The sequence below is a fragment of the Montipora foliosa genome, chromosome 2 (assembly GCF_036669935.1).
Source record: "Montipora foliosa isolate CH-2021 chromosome 2, ASM3666993v2, whole genome shotgun sequence".
Classification (NCBI taxonomy): Eukaryota; Metazoa; Cnidaria; class Anthozoa; order Scleractinia; family Acroporidae; genus Montipora; species Montipora foliosa.
The window spans coordinates 50,732,022-50,757,021 of NC_090870.1; the positions used below are offsets into that span (position 1 = coordinate 50,732,022).

At 40.9% G+C, this 25,000-nt stretch overlaps 1 protein-coding gene across 3 annotated transcripts in view; it reads right to left on the reverse strand.

The window, feature by feature from the left end:
* LOC137993470 (protein transport protein Sec16A-like) overlaps positions 1 to 24,412 on the reverse strand; it is a 70,070-nt gene extending 45,658 nt beyond the window's left edge. The window contains exons 1-5 of one of the 3 annotated variants that reach the window (XM_068839343.1): positions 24,339 to 24,412; positions 23,400 to 23,468; positions 22,117 to 22,174; positions 4,862 to 4,898; positions 4,159 to 4,257 (exon numbers count right to left, since the gene is read on the reverse strand). In XM_068839343.1, coding sequence (XP_068695444.1) covers positions 4,159 to 4,257; positions 4,862 to 4,898; positions 22,117 to 22,174; positions 23,400 to 23,442 — 237 coding nt within the window. In that variant the 5' untranslated portion in view covers positions 23,443 to 23,468; positions 24,339 to 24,412. The other 2 variants (XM_068839342.1, XM_068839344.1) reach the window with 2 other exon arrangements.
* Between the last annotated feature and the right edge of the window lie 588 nt (positions 24,413 to 25,000).

Consider the following 25,000-nt stretch of genomic DNA (forward strand, 5'->3'; position numbering starts at 1 on the left):
ATCCGGTGTTCCTCTTCGTGGACCATGCAACGAGTTTCACTTATCGATCAATGCACTGTTCTCCGTCCTTTTATTCTTGCAAGTATCAAGAGCGCTAAAAAGTCGCCAAATGTCGCTGGAGCAGTTACGTGGGAGAGCATCTGATTTGATCATGTTCTTTTCACTTCTCGCAAACTTTTTAATTTTCTGGCTACATCACATGTTTTTTCCATTTTCGTTTTCCTAATTGGTAGTACATGGAAGATTTTCAATGCGTGAAAAAAGGGACGTTTCGTAAAGAGCTTTGTAGAATACGGAAAAGGTAACATTAGAGTTTCCTCAAATAGGATGTTTTTCAAAGTAACATTACCAAAACTAGAATGACCCTTCGTTGACTCTTCAACATAATACCAGACTTTCTAATTCACAGAACACCTCAACTCCTCATTTTTAGTTGAGTTTGTTTTTCGATACGTTCTATTTACGTTTAGCATCCGAAAGTATAGCTCATAAAATGTTACGGCAAACACTGAGAGTCCCAATTCCGACTGAACTTTTGACTATAATCGGCATGCAAACATTTGACTCGTGGCCCATATAATATACAGTCAGCGATGCTTGTATTTTACACTTTTTTATTTGTTTCTTCATTTCAACTATTAAACATACTTTTCTATAAATGCTTCATAAACGTTGTTTTTTTTACGTATTTGGGGAGTCTGTAGAGAGCGCTAAAAGCAGAAATCCAATTTGATCATGTGATCTGCCTTGCGAACTTAACCTGCGTTCGGGTGTACTTTTCAAAAAGGTACGCCAGATTCTTTAGACAGGCGCGAAAGGTTATCGCGAACTTCGCAGTACACGTTTTTCGATTTTCGTACTCCAGACTTCTAGTATATGGAAGATAAACAAGGCTTGAAAAGAGGAACTTTGCGAAGATAGCTTTGAATTCAAACCACGATAAGTTCTATTACTGTCGTGACGTTTTCTGATATGAAGTCCTAAACCAACGTCACTAAAAACGCAGTGACCGTTTATAACACATCAAGCTGATTAAAACCTCCAAAAACTCAACGGTGTCAAAGTACCTAACAACCTTTATTAGTGTCAACAATTAATTGCATTTTGTCTCCAGTAGGCGACCGATCTTGGCCCTTCTTGTGGCTTTTCAGCACACAGAAGTCGCTCATATTGCTGAGGCCAATTTTTAAGTGAGAAGGGCCAAGATCGGTCACCTACTGGAGAAAAAATGCAATTAATTGTTGACACTAATAAAGGTTATTAGGTACTTTGACACCGTTGAGTTTTTTTGGAGGTTTTAATCAGCTTGATGTGTTATAAACGGTCACTGCGTTTTTAGTGACGTTGGTTTAGGACTTCAGATCAGAAAACATCACGACAATAGTAGAACTTTATCGTTGTTTGAATTCAAAGCTATCTTCGCAAAGTTCCTCTTTTCAAGCCTTGTTTACCTTCCATATACTAGAAGTCTGGAGTACGAAAATCGAAAAACGTGTACTGCGAAGTTCGCGATAACCTTTCGCGCCTGTCTAAAGAATCTGGCGTACCTTTTTGAAAAGTACACCCGAACGCAGGTTAAGTTCGCAAGGTAGATCATGTGATCAAATTGGATTTCTGCTTTTAGCGCTCTCTACAGACTCCCCAAATACGTAAAAAAAACAACGTTTATGAAGCATTTATAGAAAAGTATGTTTAATAGTTGAAATGAAGAAACAAATAAAAAAGTGTAAAATACAAGCATCACTGACTGTATATTATATGAGCCACGAGTCAAATGTTTGGATGCCGATTATAGTCAAAAGTTCAGTCGGAATTGGGACTCTCAGTGTTTGCTGTAACATTTTATGAGCTATACTTTCGGATGCTAAACGTAAATAGAACGTATCGAAAAACAAACTCAACTAAAAAATGAGGAGTTGAGGTGTTCTGTGAATTAGAAACTCTGGTATTATGTTGAAGAGTCAACAAAGGGTCATTCTAGTTTTGGTAATGTTACTTTGAAAAACATCCTATTTGAGGAAACTCTAATGTTACCTTTTCCGTATTCTACAAAGCTCTTTACGAAACGTCCCTTTTTTCACGCATTGAAAATCTTCCATGTACTACCAATTAGGAAAACGAAAATCGAAAAAACATGTGATGAAGTCAGAAAATTAAAAAGGGTGCGAGAAGTGAACAGAACATGATCAAATCAGATGCTCTCCCACGTAACTGCTCCAGCGACATTCGGCGACTTTTTAGCGCTCTTGATACTTGCAAGAATAAAAGGACGGAGAACAGTGCATTGATCGATAATTGAAACTCGTTGCATGGTCCACGAAGAGGAACACCGGATCTGTTTCTTCGCAGATATTATGATGTTGCATGTGCCGTTTGCTGCATTTTAAAGGCGATAAAACAGCGTTTCAAATTCGATCGCTCACTGATGGACCGAGATTGCTTGGATGTTTTAAAATTCTTATTCAAATAGAGCGGAGTGCGACTGAACAAGGCATGAAGTAGTGACTGTTGATCGCAAAGTAACCTTACCACCAAGCGTCCAATGAGAAGAATGTGTGACAGTAAGAATTAACAAATAGCAGTAATGTTACTTGAGTTTTGTTATGTATGGAACTTGGTTGAAGGAACTTTGCGTCGTGGAATTCATGAGGTTTGCCACTATCTATTGGACTGCTGTTTTCTGGTCGGATGGCGAGTTATTACGATTCCAATAAATCATAAAACCGTGACTTGGCAAAAAGGTCATTTTTTTCAGGACTTTCGGTCATGGAATCAATGCTGTGCGCCGGTGGGCATTTGACCCGATTTTGGTAAGTTGTGCAATTTAACTTAAGCTTTTGCAATTACAATCTGTGTAGGTTTAATTACAAAGGCCGAAAGTAACGTATTTGCATGGTGTCGATAATTTTTTCCTTCAATTTATACTTAATATGAGCCGCTAAAGTAAAAAATCAGAAAAATGCATTCGCAAATATGCAAAGTCCTGGATAAAAAGCCGAGACAAAAAGATGGTAAATATTGTTTTGGATAGAAAATGTTGCCGTGTTGATCGTGTCAGAAAGAGTCCAGCAAATATTCACGTGTTTTAATTCAATTTTAAAATCCTCCACGAAAATGGCGGGTTGCTGATGGATTTGGCACACTTTGTACGTAATGATATTTTTCCTGTTTTCAGGAAACATTGTGTTGAGTAGGTTTTGGAAGATTACTGGAGGTTGTCAACTGAATAAATTGCATTATTTCTATGATCGAAATTTCAAGGGAAAGGGGAAGAGATTTACTTCTACACTTGAAATTTCTTGTGTTATCTAATGCTATTTTGGTACCATCATGATGGAATTATGAAGCTGTCTGATCGTATGGTATTCATTACAGCGATGTCAAGGATCACTTGAACCAGTTTTAGCCAAGTGGCGATTTCACGAAAAACTTTCGAAGCCTCTTCACAAAAATTTCGCTTTTCTGTTGGAAGTACATCTCAGTTCATTGACATTCAAGAGCTCGGTGAATTTCTTTTGCCTGATTTCAAAGATTTCGCAAAATAATCGGCGCCCTTACAAGTAACATTATCTAATGGCAGTAATGTTACCAAAGCGCTTGGTAGTGATTGGATTGTTTTCGGTAAGATTACCGCAGCAAAAGGTGTCTCGAAATAGTCTTATCCCATTGGTTGAGACGTGGTAATACTTAGAGTAAGACTAGTAAGCTTTTATCTCCATAATGTTTTTGTCCTCTCCATATTGATTTTGGCCTCTGTTAAATGGATCTCTTTAAAGTTCAAGCACAGAGGCAAAAAAAAAATCAACCTCTTACTTACTCAAACACATTTTCTTGTGAATTATGACATTGTGTTTGCTAAGACCAAGTCACAGACTTAGGAACCAATTTCTCTTTCAAAGCAGTGAAAAGTACAGTTCAATATTGTTTGGACACACTCATATTCACTAACAATTCTCATAAAACAGTCAATTTCATAAATATTGGTGCCTTGTACCCTGTTTGGATGAAAATCTTGCAGAATTGTGCATTGAATTTTCAGCATGGGTCAAATTTCATTGTTACTCAGTTTCAATGAGAAGTGCAGACACTGAGAAATACGTATCACCCAAGACATCGAAAAAGGACCAGGGTTCACCCACACAAAAAATCTAGTCTTACCGAGTAAATGTCAGGTGTTGTTACATGGTTTTGAAGGGCAGAATCATCTCCTAGAAATTCGTCATCGTTAGGCCAGGCATCCCAACCATCTAGATACTCCTACACAGTCAATGGCATAATATTCATTACTTTTCCTTGCTTTGATTGCTGGCAGAAATTGCAAAGGTCATAAAGGGGATAGTGAATGTTATGTAAAACAAAGAAATAGGTGTATTCGTCAATGAGTACTTGGGGATAACCTGGAATAAAAATTGCCAAAACATATAGTAGGAGTTGACTCCATGACCCTCTGATTACTATTTCTTTCTGAATATATGTGAACGAGGTTGTGGGCCAAGTGGTTTGTGTGCTTGCCTTGAGATCCAGGGATCCTGGATTCAAGACTTGTTCTGAACAATAATTGTTGCTCAAATTTGATTCTGGTAGTACCTGGATCAACTTCTTGGCTGCACCTTAAATAAGCCAACAGGTTTGGCTTGTTAGGATTCGTAACAGTCACTGTTCTGTTCTTTCACTGATTGTATTTCATTGGCCCTGAAAAGGCCACATATGTGGGGAGTGGTCTACTAGGTACGTACAGTATGCACGCATTATATATCAGCATTAAGTCATCAATTTGATTTTCTCACAGCCTGACCATCACAAAATGCAGAACATGTACATGGGTTTCAGATCTACACGAATGATTACAGATTTGTTTTACCTGTGTGTTGCTCATAAACGGATCAACCGGAACATTCCTATCGAAACAAAAACAGCAACAACATACTTAAGTACCCATCCAAGACAAAGTTACAAACACAGACTACCTGCAAATAATGTAACATGGCTAATAGGGGTAGGTATGTTTAGGACATATTAGTTGCCAATCCTTAACTACTGACAATGTCCAACTTTCAGCCATTATTTTTTGGTTATAAAGGAATTGCCAACAAAATAAAAAAAAGAATTGAAAACTATTTATTTTTGTTTGTCTTATTTTTCCTTTGCTTGGTCTGTGTGTCATAACACAGCAAAGTTGGTGGGCTCGCCAAAACTTTTCTCAGGAGCTTAGTTGCATTTGCATGCGAAATGTTGCACTTTTGTTAAATTGTTTCCTGTGTTCGAAGAAGACAAAATTTGCTGCCATTCACTTGTCTTTAATACAATCTATCACTTTAAACATTTTAAAGCAGAAGGTATCAAGCATTTGAAGAATTTCAAAAGAGAAGGTTTCTTTGGGCATTCAAATGGTTTGATATGTTGGTAAGAGTTTTGTGGGTTCAACTCTCCAACTCGGTGGTTTCTGTCAGCAAATTTCTACCCTAGTGTGCTTTGCCAGTATTCAAGTGGCCCCACTGTAGATACCTCAACACACAAATAATATTGAAGAATATTATCTCTTACATAGTACACATGCTGTGATTGGCTAAATTAGTTGGCCACATTCCACAGTAATGTCCTTCTGTATGGCCTGATAAATTTGAAATTTTGGAAAAAAATTCTCTAGTAAACTTTTTTGTGGTTTCTGATACATAACCTTGTAAAACTGTTTGGATCTTGCAAGCAAATATAACAATTTCAAACAGCCCAGACGATTTCTGTTTTTGGATTTTGACTTGGCAATCTTTGTGGCAGTTGAACCTTCCGCTTGACTTCAACTAGTTTCCTTTCCTGCATGCCTGATTATCACAGCTCTACACATAATACACATCTTAACCCATTGATCCCTGAGAGTGACACTTGACAGATTTTACTCTGTCCAACGCCAAAAGATTTTACTTGTCAACCGGGGGATATCCCAGGTGTGAATGGGTTAATATCATCGTTTTCTTGGTCAGTATTGTAAAATTACAGATACTTGACTGTTTCTTCCCAGTGATTTACGGCCCCTGAAACCGTAATTTTACAGTATGGACCTTGAATGCGGTTAGTAAGAGGTATGTATTTATTTTTTGTTGTTATTTGCCATGTAGCGACTGTTTTGATCTTGACATCTGATACTAGTCTAAGTACATTAACAGTTCACCTAAAGTGACTGAAAGGCTTATGTTTCAAGAAGAAAACCACCTAATTGAAAGTGTCTTTTACATGCTAAATAAAAGCCACTATTTTTGATCTACTCAATCAACCAAGGCCCAAGTTGGCTTCTGAGAAAGGTCTTATCTGATAAAGCTCTTTGATAGACTTCCCCTCAAAGCCAGCGATGTGGTGTTTTACAGGTTCCGTAAGGCTGTTATAGCCGGGGAGTGGGTTGTGAGGCTGGGCTCTCACAACTTCTTGAAATGCTCCCAATGGCACGCGACTCTAAGAGCCTCTGTCAGCTACATGTAAATCCAACTTCTGGCCTCCGCACGGCGTAACTGGCACCACCGACAGGAGAAGGGGCGAAGGCGAAGCCACTGGCGCCTTAAAACCAGTTGCCCAGGGTAGATGGGGCTCTTAGCCTGTGAAGGCAGCCCATCTAGGGGAAGGTAAACCCTGATTTCAAACCTCTGCTGCCTTGCGGCTATACCTAATCTCAGAAAGGCTTCAGGAGTAAACGTCGAGGACAAATCCGGAGTGGAGCCCCAAGGGGGGTGGCAGGTGCTCAGCACTTCCTTCCAGCAGCTTCTGCAGTGGAACTAGCCCCAAGTTGTATTGGTTCTTCCTTTCCCTTGGACCTTGCCAGTGACACCAAGAGGGGGACACTGCCGTATGGGCAGCCCAGCGTCTCCTTATCTTCCCACCCAGGCCTTAGGGAACGCGTCCAAATATTGGCATCGGGTCACGCTGATGCCGATCAATCAGGTGCCAATTTTTTCAGATTCTGTTTTCAATTGCTACCGATATTATCAGTACCAAATGAAACGGAATCAGTCATGGATCAAAATTCTTCATCGGGCCCAATTAACAGAAGTCATCAAATCTTGACCTACATCTGTCAGTGTTTAACAAAGGGTTAAAATTGTCGGCCACGCTACGTTACTGAGAAAAATTATATCAGGCAATGTTTATGTCAACAAAAGCAAAGCGTGAATGATTGAGTTTTCAATGCACAAACAGGCAGGGTAAGACCAACTGTTCATTGCCGTATTGTATCTTGTCTTTCTAAAATGTGTATTGTTTCAAAGAAAAATTAGCGACAAATGCCTTCATTCGAATTATTCAACAACGCTGAAGACAGAAGAGCGTCTCTAAGCGAAAGATAGCGCACTGACCGACTGGCAAGCGTGGCCTCCCTGCCTCTGCCCCTTCAGCGTCTGCAAGATGAATGAGAACTGGCAGAGGTTGCTCGAACTGCTGTCACCATGGCCTCTACATCACCAACAGCTACTTTAAGTGTAAGGAGCTGCACAAAGTGTCTTGGAGACACCCTTGATCACATCACTAGGAGAGCGGACCTCAGCAGTGTCCTCCACACAAGAAGCTATCACAGCGCTGTGACACGGGCCACTCAGCAATTGCAAGCAAGGTCAGGCTAAAGCCCAGAAAGATCCACCACGCCAAGATCAAGGGTCGCCCCCGCATCAACACCTGTGGCACTTCCAACGCCGTTAAGGCTCAGAGCTTTGCTGACAGCCTCCAGGAGAAACTTGCTGCACAACCAACAACCAGCAACCCAGATGCCGAATGGTCTCATCTACGTGATACCATCTACGACTCGGCCATGGCTGCATTTGGCAAGAAAGAACACAAGAATGCTGACTGGTTCGAGGCTTGCTGGGAAGAAATGCAGCCAGTCACGGAGGCCAAGAGGAAAGCAATGCTGGCTCACAAGCAGGACCCTTCCCCAAGCACACACGACAACCTTCGAGAAGCTAGGAGCAAGGCCCAGCAGACAGCCCGCCGTTGCGCCAAGGAGTACTGGCAGAACCTATGCAGGATGTATAAGGGCATCAAAACTGCCACCAGCCCTACGAGTGCCAAAACAGCCCCACTCAAATCAAAGACTGGCTCGGAGCATGTAGCTGCAGCGTTGGGTGGAGTATTATCTCAAGCTCTACTAAACCCAGAACATCGTCACAGACACTGCCCTCAATGCCCTGCCTGGGTTTCCAGTCATAGAGGAGCTTGACAACACACCAACATTGGAAGAGCTCAGCATAGCGATCAACGGTCTCACCTGTGGCAACGCACCGGGGAATCCCGCCGGACGTTTTGAAGCATGGGAAGCAAACCATCCTGCAACCACTTCATGAGTTCCTCTGTCTGTGCTGGGAGCAAGGTCACATACCCCAAGACATGAGAGATGCCAACATAGTCACCCTGTACAAGAACAAGGGTGACCATAGTGATTGCAACAACTATAGCGGCATCTCTCTTCTGAGCATCATTGGCAAAGTCTTCGCTCAGGTCACCTTGACCCGCCTGCAGAATCTTGCTTCGCAAGTCTACCCCAGTGTGGCTTCAGAGCCAGGAGGTCCACAGTGTCAGCTGCAGGAGAAGTGTAGAGAGCAACAGCAGTCATTGTTCTTCGCCTTTGTGGACCTCACCAAACCTTTTGACTTGGTGAGCAGAAGCGGGCTCTTCAAGATCCTCCAGAAGATTGGTTGCTCTCCAAAGCTCCTGGCCATCATCACCTCCTTTCCAGTCAGCAGTGGCGTAAAGCAGGGCTGTCCTTGCTCCAACCCTGTTCGGGGTTTTCTTCTCGATGCTACTCCAGTATGCCTTTGTAGTAGAAGGTTGTTGTAGAAGGTCTATGTCCGGACAAGGTCAGACGGCAAACTCTTCAACATCGCCAGACTCCGTGCTAAAACCAAAGCTTACATGGTGCTCATAAGGGAGCTGCTGTTTGCAGATGACGCTGCTTTAACATCCCACAGTGAGGAGGGCCTCCAACATCTGGTAGACAAGCTTTCCCACGCCCACAAGGAGTTTGGGCTAACGATCAGCCTCAGGAAGACCAACATCCTCGCGCAAGGTGCTGAGTCCCCCCCAGTCATCACCATCAACAACACGAAGCTGGAGGTTGTGGACACCTTCACCTACGTGGGCTCCACCGTGTCAAGCTCGACTTCACTTAATGCTGAGATCAGCTTCAGGATTGCCAAAGCAGCTGCTGTCATGGCTAAACTCAACAATTGAGTGTGGGACAATGACCTGTTGAGCGAAAGGACCAAGATGTGCGTCTACCAAGCTTGTGTCCTGTCAACTCTCCTTTATGGCAGCGAGTCGTGGACGACTATGCCAGACAAGAGCAGAGACTCAACAGATTCCACCCCTGCTGCCTTCGACGCCTGCTGCACATTAGGTGGCAGGACATAGTCACCAACACAAAGGTCCTGGAACGCACTGCCTCACTGAGCATACCATCGCTGCTCATTCAGCGATGCCTTCAATGGTTCGGCCAAGCACATTGCATGGACCCTGACCGCCTGCCAAGAGAAATCCTTTATGGAGAACTGCGGGAAGGCGTCCGTCTTGTGGGTCAACCGCTGCTGCTGACTTGCGATCTGCACTAATCGACAATAGTGCATGGGAGGACATCCCCAAACACCGAGATACATAGCGGCAAAGTGTCAAAGCTGGGGTTTCAAAGTCAGAAGCGAATGCTAGAGTCCAGGCTACATGTAAGAGAGTGGTGAGGAAAGAACACGCAGCCTCTGCACGTAATTCCAGATATGCGAACTCTCATCGCTGAGTTAGAAAGTATCTTGAATGGTCGTCCTCTGACTCCAAGTAGTGATAGTCCACCAGTGATAGTCCATTTCTGTTACTCCTCAAACCAAATTCCAACATTCCAGCAGGAGTTTTTTTCTAAAGACAACTTGTATTGTAGACACTGATGGAGACAGGTCCAATATCTAGCAAACATATTTTGGCTGAGCACACGCTTTTGCCTACTACGACAATCACAAAATTATGTACTGCTAAACAAGTGCTTAAAACAAGTCAGGTAAACACTGCATAAAAACTGGAAACACATTGTTACAGTTGCGTTACTATTTTTGCGTGACATCACTTGATTTCTTTGGGTTTTTGTTTGAGGTTAAAGTGGGTGTTGTGTTTCAGTTTCTCGCACGCCCTTTTATTAGTCGTCAGCACGTGGAATTGTGTGCAAGTTGTTCTTTGGTTTCGTTCTCTTCAAGCCATGGGCGTAGTGGAATTGATATGTGAGTGATACTTTTCTTTGGTTTATCTTTATGTTAGTTTCATGGCACTCCCTTAAGATAGTTGTACACCATTTCTTCGTATCGATAATGGTTTGGTATTGATTTGGTTATGTTTGTTGCCTTAGTTGTATCATATGGTTTGTCGCTCTAATTAAGCTCTAGTTATATCGATCGAGGTAATCAATTCTGATTTGCGTGTTTTCTTTTTTGTGTCAAGTATATAGCGAGTTACGATCTTAAGTTTCTAAAGCATTTATTACAGTGTTTAAGTTTAGTATGTATTTGTATTATTTTCAGTTTACTAGTCGATACCAATAAATGCAAGGTAGACGTTGTTTTGGCATCTTCAAAGCAACAAACTACCCTTGCCCATTATGTGTGTTGTAACTGGTTGATTTTGATATGGAGCTGTCAAGTGTCCGCACTTTGAAGTTAAAAAATGTTATTTCTGACGTTTGAATGGCATGAATGAATTAGTCAGAAATTAATATTCTGTCGGCACGATTTTGAGGTTCGCGGGTGGTTGTTCAAGAGGTATTTAGGGCTTTGGCTGGAGATTTGAATCATTCTAGGTCAGTCGTCCTGTTCGCTCATTTTTCATTAGTCTTTATTTAATCATGGCGGTTCCCACTGAAGTGCGGGAATTTATCAACAGTCCGCTCGCTGAAAACAACAGGTCCTTGTTGGGGCAGATTTTCAAATTAGTAGCTGATTCGGCTGAGTGTGTTCTGGATTCTAGTGTGGAAGCTGCTGATGAGAAGTTGCGTGAAATTAAAACGGCTTCGTAGAGAGTAACCGAAATCTTTTAAGCGTAAAGGAAACGAAGTTCAGTACAAATTCAATTCAAAGCTGCAGGATACCTTTGTTGAAGCTAAGTCCCACCTCGTAGCCAATGCAGTTGACAAAGCTAAAGCCTCTCTGTCAGAAGGTATGTCTATGGTGACTGAAAGGCAAAAGCTTATCCTTTTAGCAGACAAGTCCGAGTTCGGTTGGAAGACCATTCAAGAATACAGCCAGCATGAGCTTCCTGATAGTGAAGTGCAAGGCTGTTGCCTAACAGGAGCCTGGTAGCCTGGGGCTCCCAAAGAATAGCTCTGGGCTCCTTAATTTTTCACAGCAACACCTTTCACTTCACATGTTGGGCTCCTAAGTTCTCAGCGTTTAGTTCTGAGGGCCCCTTTAAAATTTTCTTAGGCAGCAGCCTTGAAGTGGATGGCAAGAAGATTCGCAGGACAGAAGAAGGAGCTGAGAAGGCTTTAAAATCCGCAGCTACTAAGAAGTCTGCAAAAGGGCGTCCTTTTCTTCGCTCTTACCGTTCTCAGTTTTGCTTCCACGATTATGGAGGTTCTTCTGCGTTTAGTGCTACGCGTAACCAGAGTGATCGGAATTCCTTTCCTCGTTCATCTGGGGCTCCTGCAAGACCTGGGAATTGCTTCGCTTGCAGAAAATTTGGCCATTGGAGGTTTGAATGTTCACAGGTTTCTCGTTCTGGTTTGAAATCTGCAGCAGGTATCAATTGACTAGGACTCAACGAAAATCGCAAGTGTGACGTTTGCTTTCTTGATCCCCTGTGTGATTGGGTTGATGGGAACAGCTTTGAATTTGAAGATGTGGTTTCTGTTCGTAGTTTTGTTGACCTCCCGCAAGTTTCTGTTAAAGGCAAATTGTTGAATTCTATCGGTCATTGGAAATCCTTGGGTGCTCCAGATTTCATTTTGAATATAATCAGAGACGGTTGTAAGATCCCGTTAATCTCTACGCCCTCACATCATCATTACAGGCCATTAAAGAGGCAGATTTTGTTGGCGAAGCTATTCTGGAACTTTTGCGCAACAATCGTATCGAAGAGCTATTCTCTCCTCCGGATATTATCAATCCGCTGAGTGTTTCAGTACAGAGCAGCGGCAAGAAGAGGCTTATTTTAGATTTAAGACATGTCAATCTGCATGTGTACAAGCAGAAATTTAAGTGTGAAGGTTTGCATACCATTAGGAGTGCTTTTTCTAAAGAATATTTTGTGTTTTCATTTGATTTGAAGTCAGGATATCACCATGTTGACATTTTTCCCGATCATCACCGTTATCTGGCATTCTCGTGGGATTTTGGTAGCGGGCATACTAGATATTTTCAGTTTACTGTTTTGCCTTTAGGGCTTTCCAGTGCGCCTTTTATTTTTTAAGTTGTTAAAGCCTTTGGAAGCGCATTGGAGAGCGCAGAGTATTCCGATTGCCATATTTTTCGATGACGGAGTTGGTGCAGGATCTTTGTTGGAGACTGCCAAATCCAATAGTTTTCTGGTTCGTTCTGATCTTTCGCGTTGCGGTTTTGAAATTAATCATGAGAAGTCCAAATGGGAGCCTGTGAATAAATTTTCATGGATTGGCTACGATATTGACACTCACACCAGTTATATTTTCGCTAGTGGTGCCAGAACTGAAAAGCTTTGTTCCGATCTTGATGGTATTTGTGCCAAATTAGAGTTGTCTGCTTTTATTCATGTGAAGGAAATTGCATCTATTGTTGGTCAAATTATTTCAATGGCTTCAAGCTGCCAGAATGTTTCTCAAATTATGATGAGGTATTTGCACCATATTATTAACTCTCGTAGTTCGTGGAATTCCGTTGCTTTCATCCATGATCAAGGAATAGAGGAGCTTGACTTTTGGAGGGGCAATTTAAGAGTTTTAAATGGCATCCTTTTTTGGCTGGTTATGTTCATTCCTTGCAAGGTGCTGTTTTCAGATGCTCCTTCGACGGGCTGCGGCGCTTTTATTCAAGGTTCCAGTTTAGTTTGTCACAGAAATTGGTCCACAGAAGAGTCTCAAAAGTCTTACACCTGGAGGGAGCTTTTTGCAATTAAGTTTGCCCTTAATGCTTTTGATAGTCTATGGGTGGGTCAGAGAGTTCGCTGTTTCACTGATAACCAGAATGTTGTTAGAATTGTTCAGGGCGGTAGTATGGTTAGAGTTACATGACATTGCCTTGGACGTTTTCCTTCTTACTGGCTGCCGCGTGAGCAGAATTCACAGGCGGATTTGCAAGCAAGATTATTGATTTCAATGATTACTCTGTTAATGACAAAATTTTCCGTCACCTTGATGAGCTCTGGGGCCCACATTCTGTTGACAGATTTGCCTGCAGTTATAATTCCAAGTTGCTCAGGTTTAACTCCAGATTTCTCAAGCCAGGTACGGAAGCTGTTGATGCTTTTTCGCAGGACTGGTCCACTGAGAATAATTGGCTTGTTCCACCAACTGTACTAATCGGCAGATCATTAAGTCAATTGCATGATTGTAAGGCAATAGCGACCTTAATCCTTCCTATGTGGAAGTCAGCGCAATTTTGGCCGCTTTTATGTGATGATGGCGTTCACTTGAATTCATTGTAAGAGTGGTTTTTTCTTCCTGACAGACCGGATCTATTTGTTAGGGGCAGGGCCAAGAATACTTTGTTTGGTACCAAATCACTCAAGTCCCAGTGTCTTGCACTTCGTATTGACTTTGCTGAGTACGTTCGTGTTTCCAAAGTTGGTTTTTGCACAACCCCCATGGGGTGGTGTTCTCTTTGTCGCTCGTAGAAGCTTCTTTGATGTATGTAATACTGCTAGTTTCCGGTTTTAGTGTTATTTATTGCTTTTCTTTCTGTTTGTGTTCATCCCCGTTGGTGTTGCACTTGCAGTGTATTGTTATTAGAGGTGTTAGCCACCCAGTGGCTATTTAGTTTCTTTGTGCACACCCTCCAGTGGTGTGGCACTTGCAGTGTATTGTTATCTGTATTTGTTGGTCCCCCGGTGGCTATTCAGTTTATTTGTGCACACCCCCCGGTGGTGTGGCACTTGCAGCGTGTTGTTGTCTGAATTGTTAGGCTCCTTGGTGGCTATTTAGTTTTTTTGTGCACACCCCCCGGTGGTGTGGCACTTGCAGTGTATTGTTATCTGTATTTGATAGCCCCCCGGTGGCTATTCAGTTTATTTGTGCCCACCCCCCGGTGGTGTGGCACTTGCAGCGTATTGTTGTCTGAATTGTTAGCCCCCTGGTGGCGATTTAGTTTACTTGTCCTCGCCCCCGGCGGTGTGACACTTGCAGTGTATTGTTATCCGACTTGTTAGCCCTCTCGTGGCTATTGAGTTTATTTGTGCACACCACCCAGCGGTGTGGCACTTGCAGAGTAGTATTATCAGTATTGTTAGCCCCCCGGTGGCTATTGAGTCTCTGTGCATGTCCCCCAGCGGTGTGGCTCTTGCGGAGTACTGTTTTCAGAACTGTTGGCCCCCCGGCGGCTATTGAGTTTATTTGTGCACGCCCCCAGCGGTGTGGCATTTGCAGAGTATTGTTATCAGAACTGTTAGCCCCCAAGTGACTTTTTAGTCTCTTTTGCACAGCCCCTGTGGTGTGGTATGTTTCAATATCATGTTTGTACTGTGGCACGTTCTTGTGTATTTTTGGATGTGATTGCTATGTCAGCCCCCAGTGCCATTTAGAATTTTTGTTTGCCCTCCTTGGTGCTGTGGCATGTTTTCGGCATGCATTGTTATTGTTTTTTCCGTTCTTTTTTCCTGTTTCTTTTCAGATGTTTTCAGTTCGGGTATCTGGTCTTCGTTTGCTGAGCTGTCCGATCCATCTTTAAAGGTATTGGCTACCAGGTTGAAGTCTACTGTTCTCGCATCGAAAGCAAATGGAACGGCTTATGCATATAGACGCCCATTTCTACGCTGGAAAGGTTTTGCCTCCCAAAGGCCGAAATGCAAGTTTTTCCTGCTAAGGCTGAGCATGTGGCCTTGTACCTCCAGCATGTGTTGGACATGACGCAGTCCCATTCCCCGGTGGATTCTGCCATTTACGGAATTCAGTGGGCTCACAATTTGGCTGGCATTCCTTCTCCTACTGTCAGTCCCATCGTTCATTCTATAAGTGGAGCTGCCAAGAGGTTAATTGGAACACGTCTGGTTAACAAGAACGAGCCGATTTCACCTGATATGATCACAAAGCTGGTTGAATCCTCTAATTTGGACAACTTGCTGGAACTGAGGAACGCTTGTATTTTTCTTTTGACATTTGCCGGATTTTTCAGAATAGAAGAAGTGTTACACATAAAGTATGGTGATGTTATTTTCCATGATGGCTACGTTGCTATCAATCTTAATATAAGTAAGACTGACCAGCTTAGGAAAGGCAACCAGGTTGTTATTGCCGAAAGTCCAAATAGTGTTACCTGTCCTGTAAGGATTTTCCTGACATTACGTCGTTTAGCATGCTTCTGCTGCTGCTAATGCAGGTGTTGAGGATAGGCTTTTTCAAAGGCATGGTAGATGGAAATCAGTTTCTGCTAAAAATGGCTATATTGATGATAGTTTGGTTTCTAGGTTGTCAGTTTCCCAATGTTTGGGTATTTAGTCCCTTTTGTCATATGTGTTATTACCCTATTTACCCTTTCTTTGTCTCCATTTAGATCCATTGTATCAGATGACTGACTGACGCATCCTAAATAAACTTTCACATTGAATCTCTCGTGTCAGTGTAGTCAGAATATGTAATTTCTGACATTTGAATGGCGTGAATGAATTAGTCAAAAATTAATTAATATTCTGTCAGCACGATTTTGAGGTTCGCGGGTGGTTGTGGGGGTTGTTCAAGAGGTATTTAGGGCTTTGGCAGGAGATTTGAATCATTCTAGGTTAGTTAGTCGTCCTCTTCGCTCGTTTTTCTTTTTCTTTTGCATTTGTATATTGTATAATGTCTAGGCTTATGTAGTTGTACCCTTTCCTCGGGGTCATGTGCTGCTGCATTAGATGAGGAATACCTTTCCACAATTTTTTTTGGCCACTTCTAAAGGGTGGTTTTTTAGTGGTTTTTCATATCTGGCGTAGCACAATTTCTCTTTCCTTGTAACATAATACATTGTTATTCGTTAGGCTGTACACTGTTTTAGATCCATTGTATCAGATGACTGACTGACGCATCCTAAATAAACTTTCACATTGAATCTCTCGTGTCAGTGTAGTCAGAATAACCATTTACACCAGGTAAGTCAATTTTAATTCTTTCTCCTCTTGAAATGGTTGCTTTCTATTTAAGAACACCCATAGTAGCAAATGTTTCACGACACATACATTTGCTCGTATACGTCACGCCAGAAATAACTCTACACAGCGAGGGCACTGGACAGCACTGCCAACCTGTGAGTTCATGTAAATGATCCGTCACAAAAAATTAGGCAAACAAAATGTCAGCTGTGGGTTTGTCACAGTTTTTCAGAAAATATAGAGGCGTTCTATCCAATTTTTCCACAGTTTTAAAACATTTCAAGTGAAGGCTGTGATGTGATGTATGAGGACCTCTTGCAAACAAGACTGAACTGCAAAATTACATGTAACTATTGACACGATTGTCCTATTAAATGCCATGTGTTGATCTTCGAAAGCCTCGTTTATCCAAAAAAAGTCTATTGGGTTGTACATTTTCTTGTATCTGACACTATGTTTAACAGGTTGAAATCAAATGATGTTTCGTGTTAAAGTAGAAGACTGGGAGCTATCAGATCAAAACAAACCACATGAACGATCGAAATGAAGGTGGCAAACGATTTGAACCATGGCAGTGGATGATTTCAGACGATTTGAACCATGCAAACAAACGTTATGAATTGTAGCTTGGAAACTGTACCAAATGAACAATACTTGAACGATCCAAACGCTGTAAACGAAGCGAAAAGTTTGCCACAAACAGCTGAGGTATTTCCATGATCTCGTGGCAACTTCCGTATACAGGCAAACTCTGAAGGCAAACTTATACAGTTGAAGTGCGGTGCAATCGTAATTTGTGGATGCATTTAAAGGACTGGGCAGTAAAAATGCCAGTATCAGAACATGAACTTACAAAATAATACATGATAGAAAGTGCTAGGCAGTAGCGTGTGCTGAGCCATTTTGGAAAAGATGGCTTTTGGATTACCTGCCTACCCTTCAGAAGCATCAAAAGTGGATTAAACCCTTGTGCAATTTTGCCATTGGGAACTTAGTCTTGGCCGTAGATGAGAAAGTGCATTGAAGCCAGTGGCCTTTAGGCAAGATCATCCAAGAGCATAAAGAAAGAGATGGTCTGGTAAGATTTGTTAGCGCTGTGACAAGGTCAACTACTTTAACGAGGCCAATAACGAAGCTATGTTTCCAAGAACAAGACTACCACAATAGTTATGTTGGATATTATAAACATCCTCTGCAAAATCAGGGAAATGTAATTACAAGTATTTCAGACATAAACATTGAACTTTGCATGATAAACTTGCACCTATGAGACTGTTTGTTACTTTGTTTTAGGCAAACTTAGCCTTCTAAGTTCAGGGGCCAGAATGTAGCACCAATACATAACTTCACGATATAGAAGTAAACTCTGAATACATAGTTCTTTCCCTGGAGAGTTCTGTATGTGTACGAACTGTTGCCGTTCATTGAACTTTAGTTTTTTATTCATCACAGTTATGTAAGTATATTCCTCTTGCTCTTTTGCACATTTTGATTGCTATTAGGTCACATACATAATAATAAATAATAATTTCTGTTTCTTTTCAGTTGAATCCAACACGCTTATGTACCGGCACTAATTTAAGTCATTTAATACAGAATAAAGTATTTTACAGTGGTGAATTCAATCTGTGGCGGGAGATTGTTGTATTTGTTTCTGTAGCGGCTTGGACCGTCTACACATACTAAATCCACTTTACAACAGCTTATGGTAGACTTCTGTTACGGTGCAAATTGCAGCTTCGTTGTTTCAGACAAGACAAGGGACACTAGAAAGTCTAGCAAGATGGTATTATGAAGGCAGCACTTAATCTTAATCTAAATCCTCAAAATATAATGAATGTCTGATCTGATTTCTCCTTTGCAGTGTTCTCACCAGGATTTAGTCTTAGGGAGTTCCAGGGTCCCCTTTCCTGAAAAATAGAGGCCATGTACATGTAGGGGCTTAAGCAAGACAAAGTTACTTGCCCTCCATGACTAACAGGGCTCGAGACTAACTTTTTAGCTCACTAGCCTAGTGGCTAGTATCAGGTCTGATTTCACTAGCCAAGTCTAAATTTGCACTTGTCTAGTCAGTCTTATCATGCGCAGTTTCATTCATTTGTAAAAACTATTACAAAAAAAATTCCACATTCGAAAACACAACTCGCGCTTTTAGTAAATATTCTCATATCCATCCTCACAACAGTGGCGCAAATATGCTGGAGTGTACGGCTCAAAACGCAGAATAAAGTAAATTAAGAAATAAACGGTACATTAAACTAATCTGCTCGTTTGGAAGTCTGTTCCTTTGATTAGAGCTATTTGCGACTGAAATGTTAACCTGAAAGCGCCGTTTTACGCATGAAGCACAAAAGCAGCTGGAAAATAATATCTTAAATAAGATATAAAGGAAATTGGAAAGGACAGACTTGCCCTCATATAAGATCTTTTTAATAGTTTCAAACAGCAGTCCGTGCATTTTATGCTTGAATGGTTTTCGGAGTCAATTACTATTCAGCGGCCACAGTGCTCGCAAGCAAGCTTTCTCTCCTTTTATGTAAGATTCACCATTCCTAGTAAAAGAGATCAGTTGCTCCATATTATCTCTTTCTTTTTTAATTTGAAATAATTTATATTTGGATTTAATTTCTAAACAAGTACGTGACCTCTTTCCACATACATGTACCAACCTCGCAACCAGTCGCAAACCAGTCACAAACAGTTTGCGTTGGCTCGATTGCAAACACTCACCTTTTGCGTTTGTGTTTGCAATCCTGTTTTCCATATGCATGACTGCTTTACGCAACTTGATCTCATGACATCGTAAGAAAAGGGCGCAAAAATAAAAGCAGAATCAATTTTTGCGTCATGATCAACTTCCTATTATGTCGGCGTTGTTGCAAAGATGGAGGCAGAGAGGAAGTGTCGAGAGACGCACCGATATTCATTAGATTCACACTGTTTTGAGGAGTATCCTCATTGCCACAATCGTACTCAGACGCCACTTTCATTACTTATACTTGCCTAGCTCTAATTCATCAAAACGTATCACGTGCACAAAAATATCGTCGACTGATCGCAAACAATCAGAAACAGTTTAAGATTCTGTTTCCATATCGTTGTTTCCTTGCTTTTGCATTGCTACTCGTCGCCAACAAGACGGAACGATAGAAATGTTTTTATCTCTTGCGTCTTGTTTGCAATCATCGGCGATTGGTCAGGGATGGACGTAAAAGGTGTTTCCATTTTCGCAAACTGTTTGTGATCAAGCTCTTGGAAGGTGCTTGCGATTGTTTGCAACAGAGTTACGCGCATATGGAAACAGCAGTCGAGAGGTTCCACGTGATTTCACATGTGATTAATCATTTGTAATGTGGCCTGGGGAAACTGAAATCCACATTGGTGTCCTCTTCAGTTTTTTTTTTCAACGTATCATTTTCTAAGGCAGTAAATTCCAAAGAATCCTCTCACATTTTCGGCTGTTAGTTTCTATTCTCTCCTTTTGCCTTATCCATGAGACATAATTTTCATTTTTGTTTTCATCCAGAACTCCACTGCTTCACAATATTTACTAGCCCCAATGGCTAGTGGAAGCTCAAAATCTACTAGCCAAAACTGAAATTTCACTAGCCTTTGAATACTTTGATAAGTTGTCATCATTTAGTTGAAGGCAAAGAGCTGGAATACTCGCTGGAACCATTAAAGGGCTGCCAACTTTAATACTCTAAAAGTCTGTTTCGCTCATAGCATCCTTGTGCGCCCAAGTGGGCGCATTTACATCGATTTTAATGCCCCATTTCTATTTGGCACGCCCTGGTTAGAACACTGCCTTTGAACAAGTTGTGTGGCTCCTAGGTGAGTCACTTGGTTAAATAAATTTCTTTTTTCAGTCATTCAAAATGACCCCTTCATCTTAGTCCAGCTTCAGCAGAAGCCACCACCACCTAAAAGTAGCCCAGTGCACAACCAACTGAGCTAACTGGTCAGTAGATGAACCGTGACAGTAAAAAATGTCACATTTATGCAGTTATCAGGGTAGTCAATAAGGGCTGGTAGCCAGCCGAAACTGCCAGCTAATAAGTCATCTTCAGCTGGCTAATTTCATCTCACTCTACCACCAATCAAAATGAAAAATCTTACACATGTTAAATCATCATCGAAGAAACTTTTAAAACATTCTTCTCCCCGTTTTGAGTGGAATTGATGGCATACTTTACAAAGAATGACCAAGAGAAATCACCACAAAATTGCTCGTGCTTGATCATTTGTGTGAATAGTGTGGAACGCCTAGAACAATTTACCAAATACTTCCCCGTTGTGCACTTAATATCACAAAACGTGACGTCCGAGAAAGAATGTTTTTGTGCCAAGCTCACTTTCATGGCCGCCTACTTTTAATTACAAGCCTTCTACTGTACTTTCAAATTTATTGACAGCCCTGTGTTATTTTCAGTGTGTTCAGTGTATGCTATTATTCATATTGCTATTGTTATTATTATCGTTATTATTATTATTATTATTATTATTATTATTGTTATTATTATTATGATTATCATTATTATTATTACTTAATGCTATTTTTCTCAGAGTGCATATTACAGGATTTATGAGTAAATTTATAGAATCAGGGACAGGGAAGGATATTTCGGGTTCTAGTTCTAACATTTCTGATTTTTTTAAATATTATCATTGTAGAGTTATAGGTACTGCAGGGCTTGAAATTAACTTTTTTGCTCAGGTGCCAGCTGGCGACTAATGGGGAAAATTTGGTCGCCAGGTCATAAATTTTGGTTGCCAACTTTGCATGAAAGGAAAGTCAATCATTAAAAAGCACAAAAAAAGCATGAGGAAAGATCTCTAAAGCCATTGGTGTTTTCGGCTTTGTCTTTAGTTTGGTGATGGTGTTTTTTAAGGTTGTTTGAAATGGAGCAAAGCACAGTCCGTGTTTTTCATTTAGCAAGGCAAACATGGGTCCTTTATCCTTGCTTTTCACCTCTTCAAAACGTAGTTCTTCATTCTCTAACAGCTCGCGTGGCAAGTAACTTATCTTTATCGCAAGTAAACGCGATACTAGCCCCAAAACAACCACAATGCTCGTACCAGTCTCCGACTGAGATAAAATAAAAGGAGCAGCTCATATACGGTTTCAGTAGCCTCTAGAATCCGAGGAACTTGGTTTCTTAATGTACTTTTCTACTGATATTTATCCCCATTTATTGATCACCTTGTGCAGTCAATTTTGCAGGTGTTCGTTTTCTAACATAGGGGATACGTTCTCCAACCCACTTAACGGGGTACAGGTTGCTTTTTGAATGTTCCATGCAAATTTTAAATTTGCGACGTCCAGGTTCATTATCAATATATTATCAATATCAAGCTAGTTCTGAGGAGGTCTTTCGCTAACATGGCTAAATCTAAGTTTTCAGCATTCACAACTGACGATGGATTTAAATTTTGAATTAACCTTCTTGCTGAATCTTCGTCTTCCGGGCCAAAAATTCACGTAACCGCCAAGAAGCATAATGGTGTTTAAGTGCGCCCACGATCCCATAACAATATGGCGCCTAGTAAACGGGATGATCGAAGTATCAAAGTGATTTTCTTGTAGTATTTATACATTATTTTAATGGTGAAAGAAAGGTGAGTCATGTTCTAGCTACCAGTTTCGAACGATTTCATCATATAAAGATTCAAATACAAAAGTTGTCTACTGGTTATGCTGGGTTATCAGACTAAACGTGATTTGCCAGCTGGCGACCAGTTCTGAAAATTTAGTCACCAGCACTCAATTTTTGGTCGCATGGCAACCAGTGAGTCGCAATTTCAAGCCCTGTACTGTAGGATTAGCAAGAACTCCTTCTCTTTAAAATAAGTAACATGTACCTGCCAGAGTGTTGGTTCCAAAATTGGTCTTGTCGTCCTTTTGGAGAACTTTGGTCTCCTGAAATCAAATACCAATACTCTATGACCATTTTTAACAACACCTAGAGCTAGAAAATTATCACAGTCGAACTTAGTAAGCTGTAATTGCCAAAGCATTCTAAAATTAATGAATGCTTCAAATACATTTCATTTATTGCACATCTCTAACCGGGGAGTGGGGAGAAGTCTGTCAAAATTTTAATGATTTGATGCATTCTGTTGAACATGGTTTGAGCATTTTAAAGCCTAACAACGATATTATCAATGAACATTAGTAATCTTAATATTATTAAATTTACGAATAAGGAGCGATTTTTCTATGTTAGCTACATGGCCCGACACCTTCACCAGTGTATTGTTGATCATAAGCACTCGAAAACACTTTTTGGAAGCCCATAGGGGTTTAGGTTTCCTCAAAGAGAGCCAATTCCATATTCTACAAAAGTGCCAAAGAAAGTTTGACTGCCTTGCGTACAAGATGCTCTTCAAAAAAGAACGGGATCCAAAACACCCAGGCTGATAATGACATTAGCTGAATGTCAAAACGTTGTCTCTTTTTTAACTTTCTTAATGTGCTATTAAAAAATATTTTATCGCCGTTGTTTGTCATCATATCATTAAATTATTCCTCAAAGACATAACCAAAAAATGTCTCAAAAGAAAATTGAACAGTATAATCATTAACCACAAGTTTAATCATTCATCCTTAAATGATACAGAGTAACACAAAAACAAATCAATTAACGGTAACTTTTTATCCACATGAGGGTAAAGTTCCTTGTAAACAAGTTTAAATCTTATTAAATTTGTATTCTTTACAAATAATAAATAAGACCTAAGCTTATTTAACTTTGCATCTGATCCTAAATAACCCGATTGTTTTTTTAGTGTAACCTTAAAGCAAACATGCATTTATTTAACAGGTGAACGATGATGTCTGTTCCATTTAGTATGATAAGCTTCCAGGTTGTTGCTTGAGAAATAGCTTACCGGAAGTAAAATTGTTCTTCAATTCCTGTGTAACCATACCACTAAACACTTGCTTAACAAACAAAAGTTGGGCCGGCTAAAAATTTCTAAAATGATCTAAAATGCCTTTCCGATATCTATTCAGTTCATCTTCTCGACCGTGAAGTGGAAAATGTTGATCACGATTGTGGTTCAAACCAGTCGACTGACCGGCCTCTGAACAGGTTAAATTCCGAAAATTCAACCCCAACTCTATCTGGCGTCAAAGTACTTACCAAAGAAGGCAGTCGCGTTGAACATGGTTGGATTATGCGCCATGTTGACAGCAGAACGTACCAACTCTACTGTGTTTGAAAGAATCCGTGAGAGAAATGAGTAAAGCGAATTCACTGTGGCTCAAAACTTCAAGTCTTGCACTGCAGATGATTCCCCGTCCATGTTGGAATTTTTAAACTTCCCCGCGAAGCGAAGAAGCCAAAAATCACCAAACGACAAAGGATTTCATCACGAACGGTGCAGCAAACTTTAGAAAGCTCAGATTAGACGGATTCACAAAATTCGGACGTACCTATTTAGCATTGCAAATATACAGTTCCGCGCACTGAAAACTTACCGTGAAAGTGTTCCGCCACGTCACTCCACGCATTGTTTACGAAAGCCCTCCGCTGACGTTGCGCGACGGAAGTCTCGCGCATTCGAACCGGAAGTATAAATTGTCCCCAAAAAAATTGATTTTTCGTCTGCCATAAAAATCCCGTAACCACTAAAAAACCGATTTCAATCTTTCCCACATCATAATAAGATATTCTCAGATTCATACTGACCTACGATTCTGACAAAATGTATATGTTTTCTCCACGGTGTTAGCTCAATACATTCTTGTTAATTCTCGGACGTATCGAGGAAACAGGGGTTGAAAAGATGAAATTGTTTTTGTAATGAGCGGGGTCCAAATCTAAACTAAATATGCTGGAGAAAAGTGCAGTAAGGTTGAATTTTGTTGCAAAAATGTATAAAATTGTATTTCTTAGACAGAGCACTTCCGATTTAACATAAAATACAAAACTAAATAGCGTAAAATGCAGAAAGCGTTGGGATCTTTCTCGGGACCTGATCCTCTTTGACGCCAAAATTTAACAATTTGAAATTAAATCCTAAGCCCTGGGGAGAAGAGCAAGGCAAAATAGAAGTGGCAAATTATGAACGATTCTTACCTTCATTGAGGCCAGCGATGGCCGTATCCAGGATTACTTACTAACACGGACCAAAGCATAATGTTACTCGACGAATTCAACGCAAAGAAGACTACACGTGACTTCGATGAGTTGACCATAGATTGGGGTGCTACCTTATGACGTCATATGTGTAGAATAATTTGCAGGCCTTGTCATACAACTGCACAATAGAACATTTGCTTTTGTGATGCTAAAGAAATGTGAAATGGTCTTATATGGGTTGTGTTTGTGACATTGAATTATAACATTTTCGGGGTAAGAACTACTGGTGGTTAAAACAGTTGCCAAAAAACCTGAAAAAAAAAACAAACAAACAGGTTTACATGGGACTCGAACCCAATAAGAGCTAATGAGGCCCCGTCTAATTTCTTCTCAAACTGTGCTACTGAACAGGAGTTCGTGTCGTGCATCTTGTTTTAAGTCAAAAACGACCCCCAGATAAGTCTCGCTCACCATAGATCCTCCAGCTTTATGTTTTCCATACTGATAACGTTACTGCTGTCCTTAGTGGTCTCGGTTACCATTCTAGAAAACTTGTGAAGAGTTCCTTGGGGGTGGGGGGGGGAGGGGGTGAGGAAGTAGGCCTTCGACGCACCACTGAATTAGCTGCTCAGATTCCAGATTCCAAATTTGTACGGCAG